Source organism: Camelus ferus, chromosome 3, assembly GCF_009834535.1.
Source record: "Camelus ferus isolate YT-003-E chromosome 3, BCGSAC_Cfer_1.0, whole genome shotgun sequence".
NCBI classification, from domain to species: Eukaryota; Metazoa; Chordata; class Mammalia; order Artiodactyla; family Camelidae; genus Camelus; species Camelus ferus.
Window position 1 is genome coordinate 84,902,353 of NC_045698.1, and position 13,365 is coordinate 84,915,717.

A 13,365-nucleotide genomic window follows, 5' to 3' on the forward strand; every position below is an offset into this window, starting at 1 on the left:
ACAGAAGACACAGGCTTCAAACCTCAGGCAGTTTAATTCAAGAGCCAGAACTCTAAACCACTATGTTATACTGCAAAGCTGGTGAGTGAAATAAAAACACTAGTATAGTAATTTATGCATATTAGGGGTTAAACCGGGTTTTTTTATGGGTTAAAATCTGTCCTTTATACTGATTCTGAGAAAATCCGTGCTGAGTTTTAAACTACCTCAGCTATGGATTTGGGGACACAATCCATGGACTAACTGGGGAGTGGCTATATTTCCTTAAGTCCTGGATTCTCCATTTTAGGTGAAACAGTGACAAGGTGGTCAGTAGTGCACGCCTAAAGCCCAGGTCACCTGAAGGACAGCTGTAGGAGCTGGAGAAGTGTGATTTGGAAGGGGAGACTCTTAAAATGCAACAAAGGCTTCTCATGCTAAAATGGAGGACCGTAAGCCATAACATGATCTCAAGACCTCGAAATAAACTTTTCTTCCTAGGTGATCAGAGCCAGTCTTCTGACTTTAAATCATGTTCACACTTTGATGACTCCCAAATTTATTTCCCTGGCCAAGACCTCTCCCTAAGCCCCAGACATGTAAATTCAGTCCTACTCAGTATCTCCATTTGATGTCTAACATGCCCCACAGACTTAACACTGCCAGTGCCTAGCTCCTGTTTGCCCCCATAGACTCTTCCCAGCTCAATTATTGGCCCTATCAACCTTTAAGTTGCTCAGACCCCAAACCTCACCGTTAAATTAGATTCCCTTTTTTTCTTTAAATGCACTCCATATCCAGTTATCAGTCTGTCCTGTTGCTTCTCCTTCCACTCACATCTTTCCACCACTCAGCTCTCATTTCTAACTCTTCCCCACTTATCAGTCTAGGCACATAAACATGTCACACATTTAATCTTCCATCTGCCTGGACCACCCCACCCCCACAACCAGATATTCTCACTTCCTTCAGATGTGTGGTAAAGGGAATAATGGACCTCCAAAATGTCTACACCCTAATCCTGAGAATATGTTAGTTGACATGCAGAAGGGACTTTATGGATCAAGGACCTTGAGATCACAAAGACAGTTGTTAATTATCTGTGTGGGGCTAAAATAATCACACGAGTCTTCCACTTAAAAGTGGAAGAGGAAGTGAAAAAGTAGGCCAGAGAAATGTGATATGAGAAAGACTTGATCTTCTGTTGCTCCCTTTGAAGACCAAGAAAGGGGACCATGAGCCAAGGAATAAAGGTAACTTCTAAAAGCTGGGAACTTTGCCTTTAGCTGATAGCCAGCAAGAAAACTGGGACCACAGTCCTACAACCACAAGGAAACAGAAACTTTTTCTCCTAGTGAACCACCAAAGGGAACCCAGCCATGCTAGTACCTTGATTTTAGCCCAGTGGAGAAACGAGTCAAGTGCCCTGGACTTCTGACCTGTGGAACTGTGAGATAATAAATGGATGTTGTGTTTGTTACAGCAGGAATGAAAAACTAATAAAAGTTCTCTGCTCAGATACACCTTTATCAGTAAGACCTTCCCTGACCAGCCCATATACTAGCCATACACACGCTTATCCAGCCCCTGTTCTCATTACCCTGATTTTTCTCTGTAGCACTTGTCATCAGCTAATATGCATTTATTTGTGTGATTGTCTGTCCTCTTTCCATTAAAATGTAAGTAAGGTTTGTTAGGGATCTTTGTCTTTGTTTATCTGCACTGACTTAACTTCAGTGCAGATGTTCACTGTTTTATCTGCAGTGATTAGAACTGATCCTGCTAGAAATAATCCTTGTTGAGCAGCTGATAGAGTTAGCCTTTGGTTTCCTCTCAGTTTACCGAAGTGCTCTCCTTACCTCGGGCTGTGCTACATTCAGCTTCTTCCCTCCTCTTTTGCTTCAGGGCTTTGCACCTGTTCTGCCTACAATGCTTGCCCCTCCTCTTTGCCTGCTTTTACTGTAGATCTGTTCAGAAACATCAGCTCTTCAGAGAAATCTCCCCTGATACCGGAGAGGAAATTCTGTTCTCTCTCAAGCACTTGGCATTTTTTAGAGTCAGAATTTTATATTGAGTATAGCTCAGATACCTCTTTATACTTTTCTTTATAGTAGTTATCATAGCTCATAATTTGATATTGTTTTGACTATTCTCTTAATCACTCTCTTTCTTTCTAGTATGTAAGCACCGTGAAGACTAGGACTATGAGTTTACCCGCCATTGTCTTTAGTTATAGAATTACAGGGTTTAGGATTGTGGCTTTCAAACCAGCCTGTCCTGGGCTTATGAATCAGCTCCTAGCTTTGTGCCTTTAAGTTACGTAATTTTCTCTGATTTGGTTTCCTCACTATGGATTGGGAAGAATAAGAGTACCTCCATCATAGGGTGTTGTGTGGATTAAATGAGTTAGTAAGGGAGAGTGCTTTGAGCATTGCGCAGTGCACAATACGTGCTCTGGAACGGTAGCTGCTGCTGCTGCTGCTGCTGCTGCTGCTGTTATACAGTGCAGCCAAGTGCTTGGACATAGCAGGTGCTCAGTGAATATCGGTGCAAAGACATAAATGAACTTCATAAGAACTTGATAGATGTATTAAAAATGAATAATTATCACGTATTATATTTACTCTAGTATAACTTTAGAAGGCAGAAATTTGATTAAGCTTTCTCCTAATTATAAGAATAATACATGCTCTGGTGAAAAAAAATATCGATTTTAGAGAAAATTATAGTCATTTGTAATTCTGCCATTCAGATGTCATTTGGACCTATTTTATGTATATTTTATATAAACAACAGCATAGTATGAATAAAATATTTTATACTGCTTTTTCAACTAGCATTATGATATAAATGCTTTCTCAGAACATCTCAAAACAACAGGTTCTTCTTGATGATTATTGTCCCCTAAAAAAATTCTGTTGGGGCACATAATACATATTTATATGAAATAGTCTGTAGGAGTACATTTCCTGAAAATGAGAGAGTGGGACTGTATTTTAAATAATCTTATCATGCCATTTAGATGATCTTTTTAAGAGTAAGGTATGGAAAACAGTGATGCCTAAAGTTCCAGAAGGCTCTGGGGTGGAGGTGGAGTTTCACTTGATTGCTGAACAGAGGACAGGATAGGACTCCTTGGTCTAGGGAGGCTCCCACCTGAGCAGAAGCCCTAGGGTAGGTGAGTGTGCTCTGTGTGGGCCATGGCTAGAGTGGGGAGGATATCAGACGCAGTTGGCTCTGATTGGCTTGTCCAGAGGAGCTGTGAAAAACAAGAAGGGGTTGATGTGTTAGCGCAGATTCTGGAGGATTTTGGAGGGAGGTGGACGAGTTGCTCCTTTTTGCAGAAGCCAAGAGCTTGTGATGAGATGCAATCAGTAGCCAAGTAGTTTGAGAGACAGATGATGGATTTTTTGTCCCTCTACATCTCAAACTATTTCAGCCACAGATCTGTTCCTTAAGTAGCCTGTGAGGAAAGCTGTCCTCAAATGCCCATGAGAGACCTTCTGTGCTTCCTGCTGGTGTCTTTGTTGACAGCTTCAAAATTAGCAGTTCTTCATTCCATTTCAGACCATCTTACAAAGCACCAAGACATTTTTTATCTGACACACTTATACAGTAGACATTTGATTTTATTAAAGAAGATACTATGGCTCCAAGATATTTAGAGATTTACCCAAGTTAGTCAGTTGTGCAGGTAAAATTTCTTTATCTATTTTCCTTTTTTCAGAGCAGATCATAACATAGAATAATAAAGTTCATACAGCATCTATCTTGAATGCTTAATTATTTAACATAATATGTGATTTATTGCCATAACAGGTCAGGTAAGCAAAGAACTAGCAGTATTCACATTTTATAGAAAATCTAAGTCAAAGCTATATGATATTGAAACTAATGAAAAACTACATTAACCAATCAATATGTATGACCTGATGTATTTGAGTGCCTTTTTTCCCTCCCCCTGAATTGATGGATTGGTTTTGTGTCATAGATATGGCTTAAGAGGAAAAGAAAAATGAAGACTTCTTGTAATCAAGCAGTCAGTCAGGGAGCTGCAGCCAAAATTAGTCAGTAGTAGGGTTTAGACTGAAAACCTGTAATTCTATAAATATCAATAAACTCAAGAAGATCTTTCCTCTATAACCAGAGAGATTTAAAACTAAAACATTTTGGGGAGAGATGATGTCATACTAGGATATCCGAAAGTAATACATATACATGGAATAATTTCCAACTCTGCATAAACCCTACATGTCAAAGGAAAAATAAAATATCTAGTACCTTCCAGAACCAGAAGTTAGTTGAAAAGTTGCTAATTTGTTTTAAGCATTATGACTCTAAATAACATATCTGGATCTCTATTTCTTGATGTTTGAATCTTAGGAAATCTCTGTACCTCTCACTTAGAAATATGAGTCGAATTCACTCCACATCTGTATTTCATGTCTGTCCACCCTCAATTTTCACTATGTATATTATTTTAACTTCATTATTAAAATTAACATTATACCTTTATATTTGTAACTTTGTAACTTAAACCACCCTCTTCATCCACCAATCTTTAAACAGTGTCCTTAAACAAGATGAAAATATTTGGACCTCATTTACTTCCTTCACACCCAATCCTTCCCCTTTCATCTCCTGTTTTCTACTCGTTATGCCATTATTTTTAACACTGACCAAAAATACTTACAATCCGTTCTGTAAAAAATTGTCCTCTATGTTGTATAGATTGATTCTAAAGCTGAGTACAATAATTAATGTTCTCAATGTTATAAATATGTATGTATGTGTACATATGTTTATATTTCACTGTATAATCACATTTTGGAACTCTAAGGAAGGAAAGGTGGCCTTATAAATGACTAAGTCTGTACTGCTCTGTGGGGAATATTTCAAGCATTACTTCACATAGACTCTCATTTTGTAAACTGCAGTAAGTCATGTTCCATTTGTTTTGCTTTGTATTTGGAACTGTATGTTGTATACAGTTTTGTTTAGTTTCATGGAATTCTTAAGCGCTTTGTTTTTCTTGACAGTAAGGTGAATGCTTTGACAACATCATTAAAACTTTATTATTATAATAGGTATTAATCATACCCATTTTCTTCTTGAAAGCATTCCTCATGGAACCCTTTGTCTTCTTACTCTAATTGGAATACTTTTTAGGCTGCATAGCTGGCATTTTAGGATTCCCACCCCCCCACCCCCCTATTTTATTTCTAGATTAGGTCCACAGTTTCTTGACTTCTTTTTTGAATTCTGTTGGGGGTGGGGGAGCTTAAAAGAAAATTTCCTGAATGTGCACTTAGTACACAAAATTTTCTCACTCTTGCATGTCTGAAAAGAGCACTTTCCCACCTTCCTGGTAGAAAATTTGCCTGGATATAGGCAAAAGGTTAAAGATTATTCACCATCAAACTTTGAAGGCATGTGATGCCAACATTTTGAACCAGGTTTTTTTTTAAATTTCTGTGTATTCTTTTGTTGCACTGTGTACCAAGCTACTTCAGCTACAAACCCTTTCTTTGTAGAGGAGAGCAACAGGGCAGTGTGTGAGAAGACCAGACCCAAATGGCAGTGAAACCAGGGTGGGCTTCTCAGCCTCTTAGAGTGGCAGCCTCTTTATAATGTTGTCTTCCTTTGTATTCATTTACTCCTTCCCCAGACCAGAGTCTTTGATGATAACAAAAACAATGGCTGGCTTTTTATATTACTGTATTTTTGAGTTCTTAATTTGGGGAGGGGGTAGTAATTAGGTTGGTTGGTTTGTTTGTTTGTTCATTTGTTTGTTTTTATGGAGGTCCTGGGGATTGAACACAGGACCTTGTGTGTGCTAATAAGCATGTTCTCTACCACTGAGCTCTACCCTTCCCCCTGAGTTCTACTAAATTTTAACAATTCTACATCTGAAGAAAATTTTTTTCCCAAAGTAAATGTGTGGGTTATTTGTTTTCTGAGCTTGCCTACAACTGAGATTGCCTTTTTGTTGTCTTTACATGTGAATAATAATTTGGATGATTATAAAATGGATCTGATCAAACTCTGCAGACATTGCTCTACTTTTTTGGGAGGAGAGGCATTTAGTGTGGCATAGAAAAAGTTGGGGATCATCCCGATCTTTGTTCCTGCCTTTTTCCATCAGGATATTGGTAGTGCTCACTTTTTCATTATTGTGATTTTAAAAAATCCAGAGTATTAGGTGTATTATTTTCCCTGAGAGGCAGTAAACCCTTTTTATCTTTTCAGCTTAGGAAACTTAGGTTTCCTTTGTCTTTGATTTTTGCTCTTGCTCTAATTTTTGTTGTTGTTGTTCTCTTATCACTGATTTTAATCATTTTGGGTCCTTTCTGGTATCATGAATTTTCTTTGCAAAGAAGAATTATATTAAAAAAATAGGTACACACATAAATTTAATCATGCCCAACTCTCACACAGCTCTTCTATAGTGGTAATTATTTAGAGAATTGTCCTCTTTCTTTAAGCAATGGTTTATTTGAAGGAATATATTTTTCTTTTAAAAACATTTAGAATTTTCTGAAATTTAGATGTTTTCAACGATATGAGAAAAAAGTTGTTAGCATCTTCTCCACAACCAAAAGTGTACCTTCATGGGTATCAGATTCTTAGCATAACACTTTAGTGACTCAAACTACTTGGAACACTGGACTTAAAACTTTATTTGTATATGGAATCTCCATCTGTATTTGGAAGGCACTTAAAAGTTATTAGACACAGGGAAAAGAATTTTTTGCTTTGTTTGAAAGTGAATAGCTTTGTAAGGTATAAGCTTCGGAAGACAGATCATTCAACTTGAAATATGGGTTAAGATCTTCTTTAGCTTAAGCTTATTTGTTTTTTAGGTCCATTCCTGAAAAAGTGAATATAAACCCACATTTTAAAATATTTTTTCATTGACTTACATAAGTTTAACTTCAGAGATATAATCGAAAAGGAAAAAAAGCATGTAATCAAACTACACTTAGAAACTGATATACAGCAAAGTGATTCAGTTATACATATACACATTCTTTTTCAGATTATTTTCCATTATAGGTTATTACAAGATATTGACTGTTGTTCCCTGTGATATACAGTAGGTCCTTGTTGTTTATCTCTTTTATAGTAGTGTGTATATATTAATCCCAAACTCCTAATTTATCCTCCCCTGCCTTCCCCTTTGGTAACCAAAGTTTGTTTTCTATGTCTATGAGTCTGTTTCTGGTTTGTAAATAAGTTCATTGTATCTTTTTGTTTGTTTGTTTGTTTAGATTCCACATATAAGTGATATTATGTGATGTTTGTCATTCTCTGTTTGACTTACTTAGTATCATCATCTCAGGGTTCATCCACTTTGCTGCAAATGGCATTATTTCATTCTTTTATGGCTGAATTATATTCCATTGTATATGTACACCACATCTTCTTTATCCATTTATCTGTGGATAGTCATTTTAGTTGCTTCCATATCTTGGCTATTGTAGATAGTACTGCGATGAATATTGGGGTGCATGCATCTTTTAGAATTAAGAGTTTTTTCCAGATATATGCCCAGGAGAGGAATTGCTGGATCATATGGTAAGTCTATTTTTAGTTTTTTAAGGAATCTCCATTCTGTTTGCCATAATGGCTGCACCAAACAACATTCCCACCAAGAGTGTAGGAGGGTTCCCTTTTCTCCACACTCTCTCCAACATTTATTATTTGTAGACTTTATAATAATGGCCATTCTGACTAATGTGAGGTAACAAATCATTGTAGTTTTGATTTGCATTTCTCTAACAATTAGCAATGTTGAGCATCTTTTCTTATGGGCCATCTGGATGTCTTCTTTGGAGAAATGTCTGTTTAAGTCTTCTGCCTATTTTTTGATTGGGTTGTTTGTTCTTTTTGTTATTGAGTTGTATGAGCTGTTTTTATACTTTGGAAATTAAGCCCTTGTTGGTCCCATCATCTTCAGATCATATTTTGTATCTAATTGTTTTGTGTATCCCTTAACTACTTATTGTGGATACAGATGATTTTATTGCTTTTGTCTTTTAACACTCCTACTAGTTTGTATGTGGAAGGTTTTCTACCTTTACTGTATGTTTGCCTTTACTGGTGAGCTTTTCCATTTCTTAATGTCCTTGTTTCTCATTGTGGCCTTTTCTTTTCTATCTAGAGAAATTCTTTTAGCATTTGTTGTTAAGCTGGCCCAGTGGTGCTGAACTCTTTTAGCTTTTCCGTGTCTGTAAAGCTTTTTATTTCTCCATTGAATTTGAACAAGAGCCTTGGTTGGTCCCAGTGAGTGTGAGATTCCACATGCATCCTTTAATAGTGGAGTCTATTTCTTCCAGTCCTGTGGAGCTCCTGCAATCCCCCTGGCCTTCAAACCCAAAAATTTGGGGGCTGTTCTTCCTAGTGCAAAACGCCTGGGCTGGGGAGCCTGATGTGGGGCTCAGAACTCTCACTCCTTTGGGAGAACCTCTGCAATATAACTGTTCTCCAGTTTGTGAGTCACCCACCCAGGGGCATGAATTTGATTATATCATGAGTCCACCCCTCCTACCCATCTCCTTGTGGTTCCTTCTTTATGTATTTAGTTACGGAAGATCTTTTCTAATAGGTTCCAATCATTTTTATTGATTGTTCTTCTGTAATTAGCTGTGATTTTGAATTTAAAAGAAAAAAGTCTCATCAACATTAGGTATATTATGCATTTTTTAAATGGCAACATAATGTGTGTATGTGTGTGTATAACCCCACCCCCCTAGATCCCCAAGTGAATTTTAGTGATTGTGAAAAGTAACTGTAGAACTTAGTAATGGAAACGTGATCGATAGAAGGGGTGACATTCCGTGCAGCAGCCTCTGTGTAATGTGTCTCATCCCTGGCCTTCAGGAGGGGGCACCTGAAGGGTGACCTGGTAGGTTGACCCTTAGTGAGTCTTCAACTTTCTCCGTCTGTGATTCTCCAGCAAACATGCCAATTAAAGTGGTGATGAAGCCTCAAGTAAGTGGACTCAGAACATAATTTCAGTTGTTTCTTGCAGCTCAGCAGATGGAAACTACTTCCATTGCTCCCACATTGTCCTAATTTAAATCTGGGACCTAACACAGAAAGAAGGGGGCTCTGTATCCTATTAACCAAGCCCCTAAGTTGAAGATGTACTTCTTTTGTTTTTGTTTCTTAGGGTGCTTTCCTTATTGTATTCCTGGCTTTGAAGGGTCTTTGAAGAAGAATTTTCTTTAGTGAATTAGTAAACAATTTTTGTCTAAAAAATAATGTATATGTATCTGAGAATTTGAAGCATGTGCATATGTTTTGAGAAGAAAATATTTTCCCTAATTCACCAAAGAAAAGTATTTTTTAGGGTGATTTGTTGAAAAAAGTTGATTAAATTGGTAAAAATTTACCACTTATTTAATAAAAGCAGGTTTCTTTTTTTAATTTATCTTTTTTTATGTTTGACCATTTAAAAAATTTTTATGTAAACAGAGTTTATTTTTGGAAGAGCAACTCATTGAGAGATAAAACCGTTTTAAAATTTACATATATGTACTGTTCATTGTTTCTAAGAACAGTTTAGAGATTTAAAAAGCAGGTTTCTTAAACTGAGTCACAGTACAGAGGACTTTGTTTCTAATCCAAAGAAGGACAAAAGTACAAACACATTTTATGTTTGATGACATAATTTCTGGCTTTCCAAAAGTTGTATTTACATATAAGGCAGAAATATAGAATCACAGGGCTCTGTTTTCACGATGAAGACATGTGACCTTGTAGCTCCTATGCTAATTTTAAGTAATTCTTTCTAGGATTAAAGTAAGCAAGCTTTTAACACTCTTTAGCGTCATGTGACCTCTACTTCTGTTTTCTTCAAAAGGCCAATTGAAATGAGAAACCAGGCTTACTAAGTAATGGAACAGTTCTCCTTCATCTTGGTGTTGACAAACTCTTGCTCAGGAGTCAGAGACAAACTCTTGGAAATAACAGAGCACCTTCTCTTCTGCCAAGCATCCTTCCCCTGCCTCACCTTAGCACTGTGTTTTCATGAGCATCTAATCATATTTCTCATCCCTTGTTCCCTGTCTTGACCCACTGACCTAAGAATCAAGAAAGTGTCATGTTAGTGCCTACTAATTAGTGCACCCAGAGAGCCTTTTCATCTGGCCTTTCAACCTTCTGGAGGGAGGAGCACAAGCTGTCACTCATATCATGCAGGGAAAATGGACCCTTACTACATTTTCCCTGTTTTGCAAACAGCAGAATTAAGCCCAGCTGAGACTGGAGATGAATATGCAGGTTAGGAAGAAATTAACCTAAAATGCACTACTGTTTGCTTCTTATAGATGACAAAGCACTCCTTTCATTGAAATACCCATAATGGAATGTGATTTTAGCCAGACTGTCACCTTGGCATCACAGTGTTATTTCAGTGCCATCATATGCATTTGGTGATTTAATTTTAGGAGAAGAATGTTCTCTGATTAAAAAGTTAAGAAACATTTTAACACATTTACGTTTCCACTGTTTTTAGATACGTTTGCTGGGATACTGCCGTTTATTAGTGAGCATTTGGTTCGAGGGCTCATTAATCAGTGCTTTTGGGCCAGGGTCTCCTGAGCCTTCTGGGTTCTGGGGGATCAGCTACTGTAATTAAAGGGATGAAATATATCATGGTCACAAACTTACCACATCAGACAATTGAGGGTTTTGAACTGGTGAAATTAATCTTTTTAAATTTTTTCCTTAGGTGTTTAAGATAGAAGTGCTAATGAATGGAAGAAAACATTTTGTTGAAAAAAGGTACAGCGAATTCCATGCCCTGCACAAAAAGGTAACTTTTTTCCCCTTTTGTCTTTATGGCAGATGGTATAACGTTAAGACTGCTTTCTGTGGTTCCTAAGAGCTTTAATAGTTCTTGGAACAGTAGGATTTCTTTTATCAAGAAGTAAGTTTCCTTTAAAAATAAACTGTCAGTCCTTTCAAAGTGGACTTTCTGAGTAGGTGAGTCTTCTATTAAGATGTTTTACATAATAGATTGTGACATCAGACTGTTTGTAGTGTACATATTACAGGTACAGAAAGAATAAGACCCAGACCCAGACCCAGACCCTATTTTCTCCATAAAATACACTTAATGTGCTTTACAAAAAGGAAAAAAAAATGATCATTTTATGGGAAGAAGTGGATTAAAAATCAACCTAGACTTACGTGTACCTGGAAAAGATAAGATACATGTTATGTGTAATTAAGGACTGTTAGAAGATCATGTGAAGGGGGCTCATAGCTTTCTTTTGATTTGTAAAGGCCACTTTACAAGACTAGCATTTCAGTTCTCAGATCCATTTTAGTGAAAGTCTCCAATAAAAGAAACAAGAACACAAAAAGAGTATCTGGGTTTTGGGAGAAATGGTCAATATAGAGTAAAAGAGAGAGTATTTTTTATTTTCTACCAAAATTTAATGTTTTGAAAGTTAAAAATTATTGGGGTGGTGAGATCACCTTAATAACTAGAAATACTTCATGAAATTGCCCAGAAAAATCACGATATATGAGTTAAGGCAGTTTTACCATTTTTCTTTCATATATATACATATTCATATCTGTGTATATACGTGTGTGTGTGTGTAGACTTTGTATGTATGAATATATATATGTATACACATATGAAATGTATGGCAGAATTCAGTTTCTTCTCTTTTGTTACTTTTTAGGTAAGAAGTTAGATGAGAAGATTCTTCAGAAAGAATCTATTCCTTTAATTTCATTAAGGATCTCTGAAATTTTCTGGGTAACTTCAGTGCATAAATGATGTGATAGTGTACTTTGTGTTAAAAGCTCTTTAGCATGTTTTTAAGTTTAAAATTTCTCCACTTTTTACTAGTCAGGAGAATAGAGTAGTGAGTAAAATTTTAACAGGTTATATGGATAAGTTGATGAGCCTGTTTCCCTCTGTTTTCTCATAAAGAGAAGCTGTCACTTATATGTACACTTTTCCATTAGAATGGGAAGGGATAATTTCCATTGCATTTTCCAATTAAATTTGTGTTACATCCAGGTTTACTTCCGAAAGAAACAACACAAGTGAGCACAGATTTAGGCTGGGTGTTGCCACCTGACTTTACGAAAGCCCCCCTACCTCCCCATCCCCACCAGGGCCTCAGAGAGAAACAAACTTGTTGTCTGGGTCTCACTTCCTTCTCAAGGAATTCCGTTTCGGTTTACTTGTTTCTCGAGGAAATGGATTCTAGAGAAATTTCTGCTGGGTACCTCATGAAATAAGTCCAAACAGTGAGATTAAGATCAGAACTTCTCCCCTAGTCCAGCCTCTGACAACCAGAGTCTGGACTAGGCAGCCTGTCACATCCAAGCCCCCTTCTTAACCTGCCAGGTCTCCATGACCCTGACATAGCCCCACCGGCCCCACCAGGTACTTGGGGACCAACTCCACACGAGGCACAGCTGGGGGACTGCCAGTTAGGCCCACCCTGAGCAAGAGGCTGCCCGTGCTTCTTCCAAGTGGAGGGTCAGTCATCCTACTCTCTTACTCTAATGCGATTTGTTTTCTTCTGCAGAAGAGGACCCTCTCCCCAGTGATGACAGGCATTCTTAGATTCTCATGGTCAGAAAAAATGCCTAGATTTTCTAGGACTCTTCTCTCATTATCTGAAGTTCTCTTAATAATTTTAGCTATTCTTACTATTGTATCATCAGGACTACTAGAGTTAAGAGAGTAGGAATTCTCAAATCTCTCAATTTTGCATGTTTTTAGCAGCTTTGTTAAAACACTCTTTCAGGCACATAGAGAAAAAAATAACATTGGGGCAGAGTTTTAGTTGGGAAGCTCTAATCTTACGTATTATAGAGCAGAAAGTGGCTGCAAGAGTCTCCTTTACTTGCCCTAGTTATATATGTATTAGATTTGGCAAAAAGGTAATTACAAAAGACAGTTAAGTACCAATAATGGCAGAGTGTAAAAATAAACATAAATCTATGATCTTGACTATAAAGTTGTGTGTTAAGGATTGAAATTGGCAAAAAAATTAATCAGAATACACAGGCTTTACTGATCACTGCTGCCACATTGTACAACTATATCTTTCATTAGAACTTTTGTACCCCGATTTCTATATTTGAATTTTGTGATGTACTTTGACTGTTCTATTTTTACATAAAATAATGTTTCCCTTTAAATGCAGTTAAATCTTTTCTCATTTAGTTTTCTTGAATATTCAACTATTTCTGTAGTGGAAGCAGTTTTCTCTGTTGCCAGGGTCTTGATTCCCCTTATACTTTACATTGTATTTCTCACTTGTTAAAAGTGATCAGCCTGTGTCCCCAAGTTACTTCCTAAATAATATATGAACTATCAACATGTGCTTTTCACCTTTAGAATGA

The 13,365-nt window shown here is 37.0% G+C and overlaps 1 protein-coding gene across 8 annotated transcripts in view; it reads left to right on the forward strand.

The window, feature by feature from the left end:
• Nucleotides 1-13,365, forward strand: part of SNX24 (sorting nexin 24) — a 132,328-nt gene that overhangs the window by 62,603 nt on the left and 56,360 nt on the right. For all 8 annotated transcript variants that reach the window (XR_004318673.1, XR_004318675.1, XR_004318672.1 and 5 more), the window contains exon 2: nucleotides 10,718-10,801. Coding sequence is in view for 3 of the 8 variants with exons in the window: in XM_032476590.1 (XP_032332481.1) it covers nucleotides 10,718-10,801 (84 nt within the window). In the remaining 5 variants the exon portion in view is untranslated. The remainder of the gene's footprint in view (nucleotides 1-10,717; nucleotides 10,802-13,365) is intronic.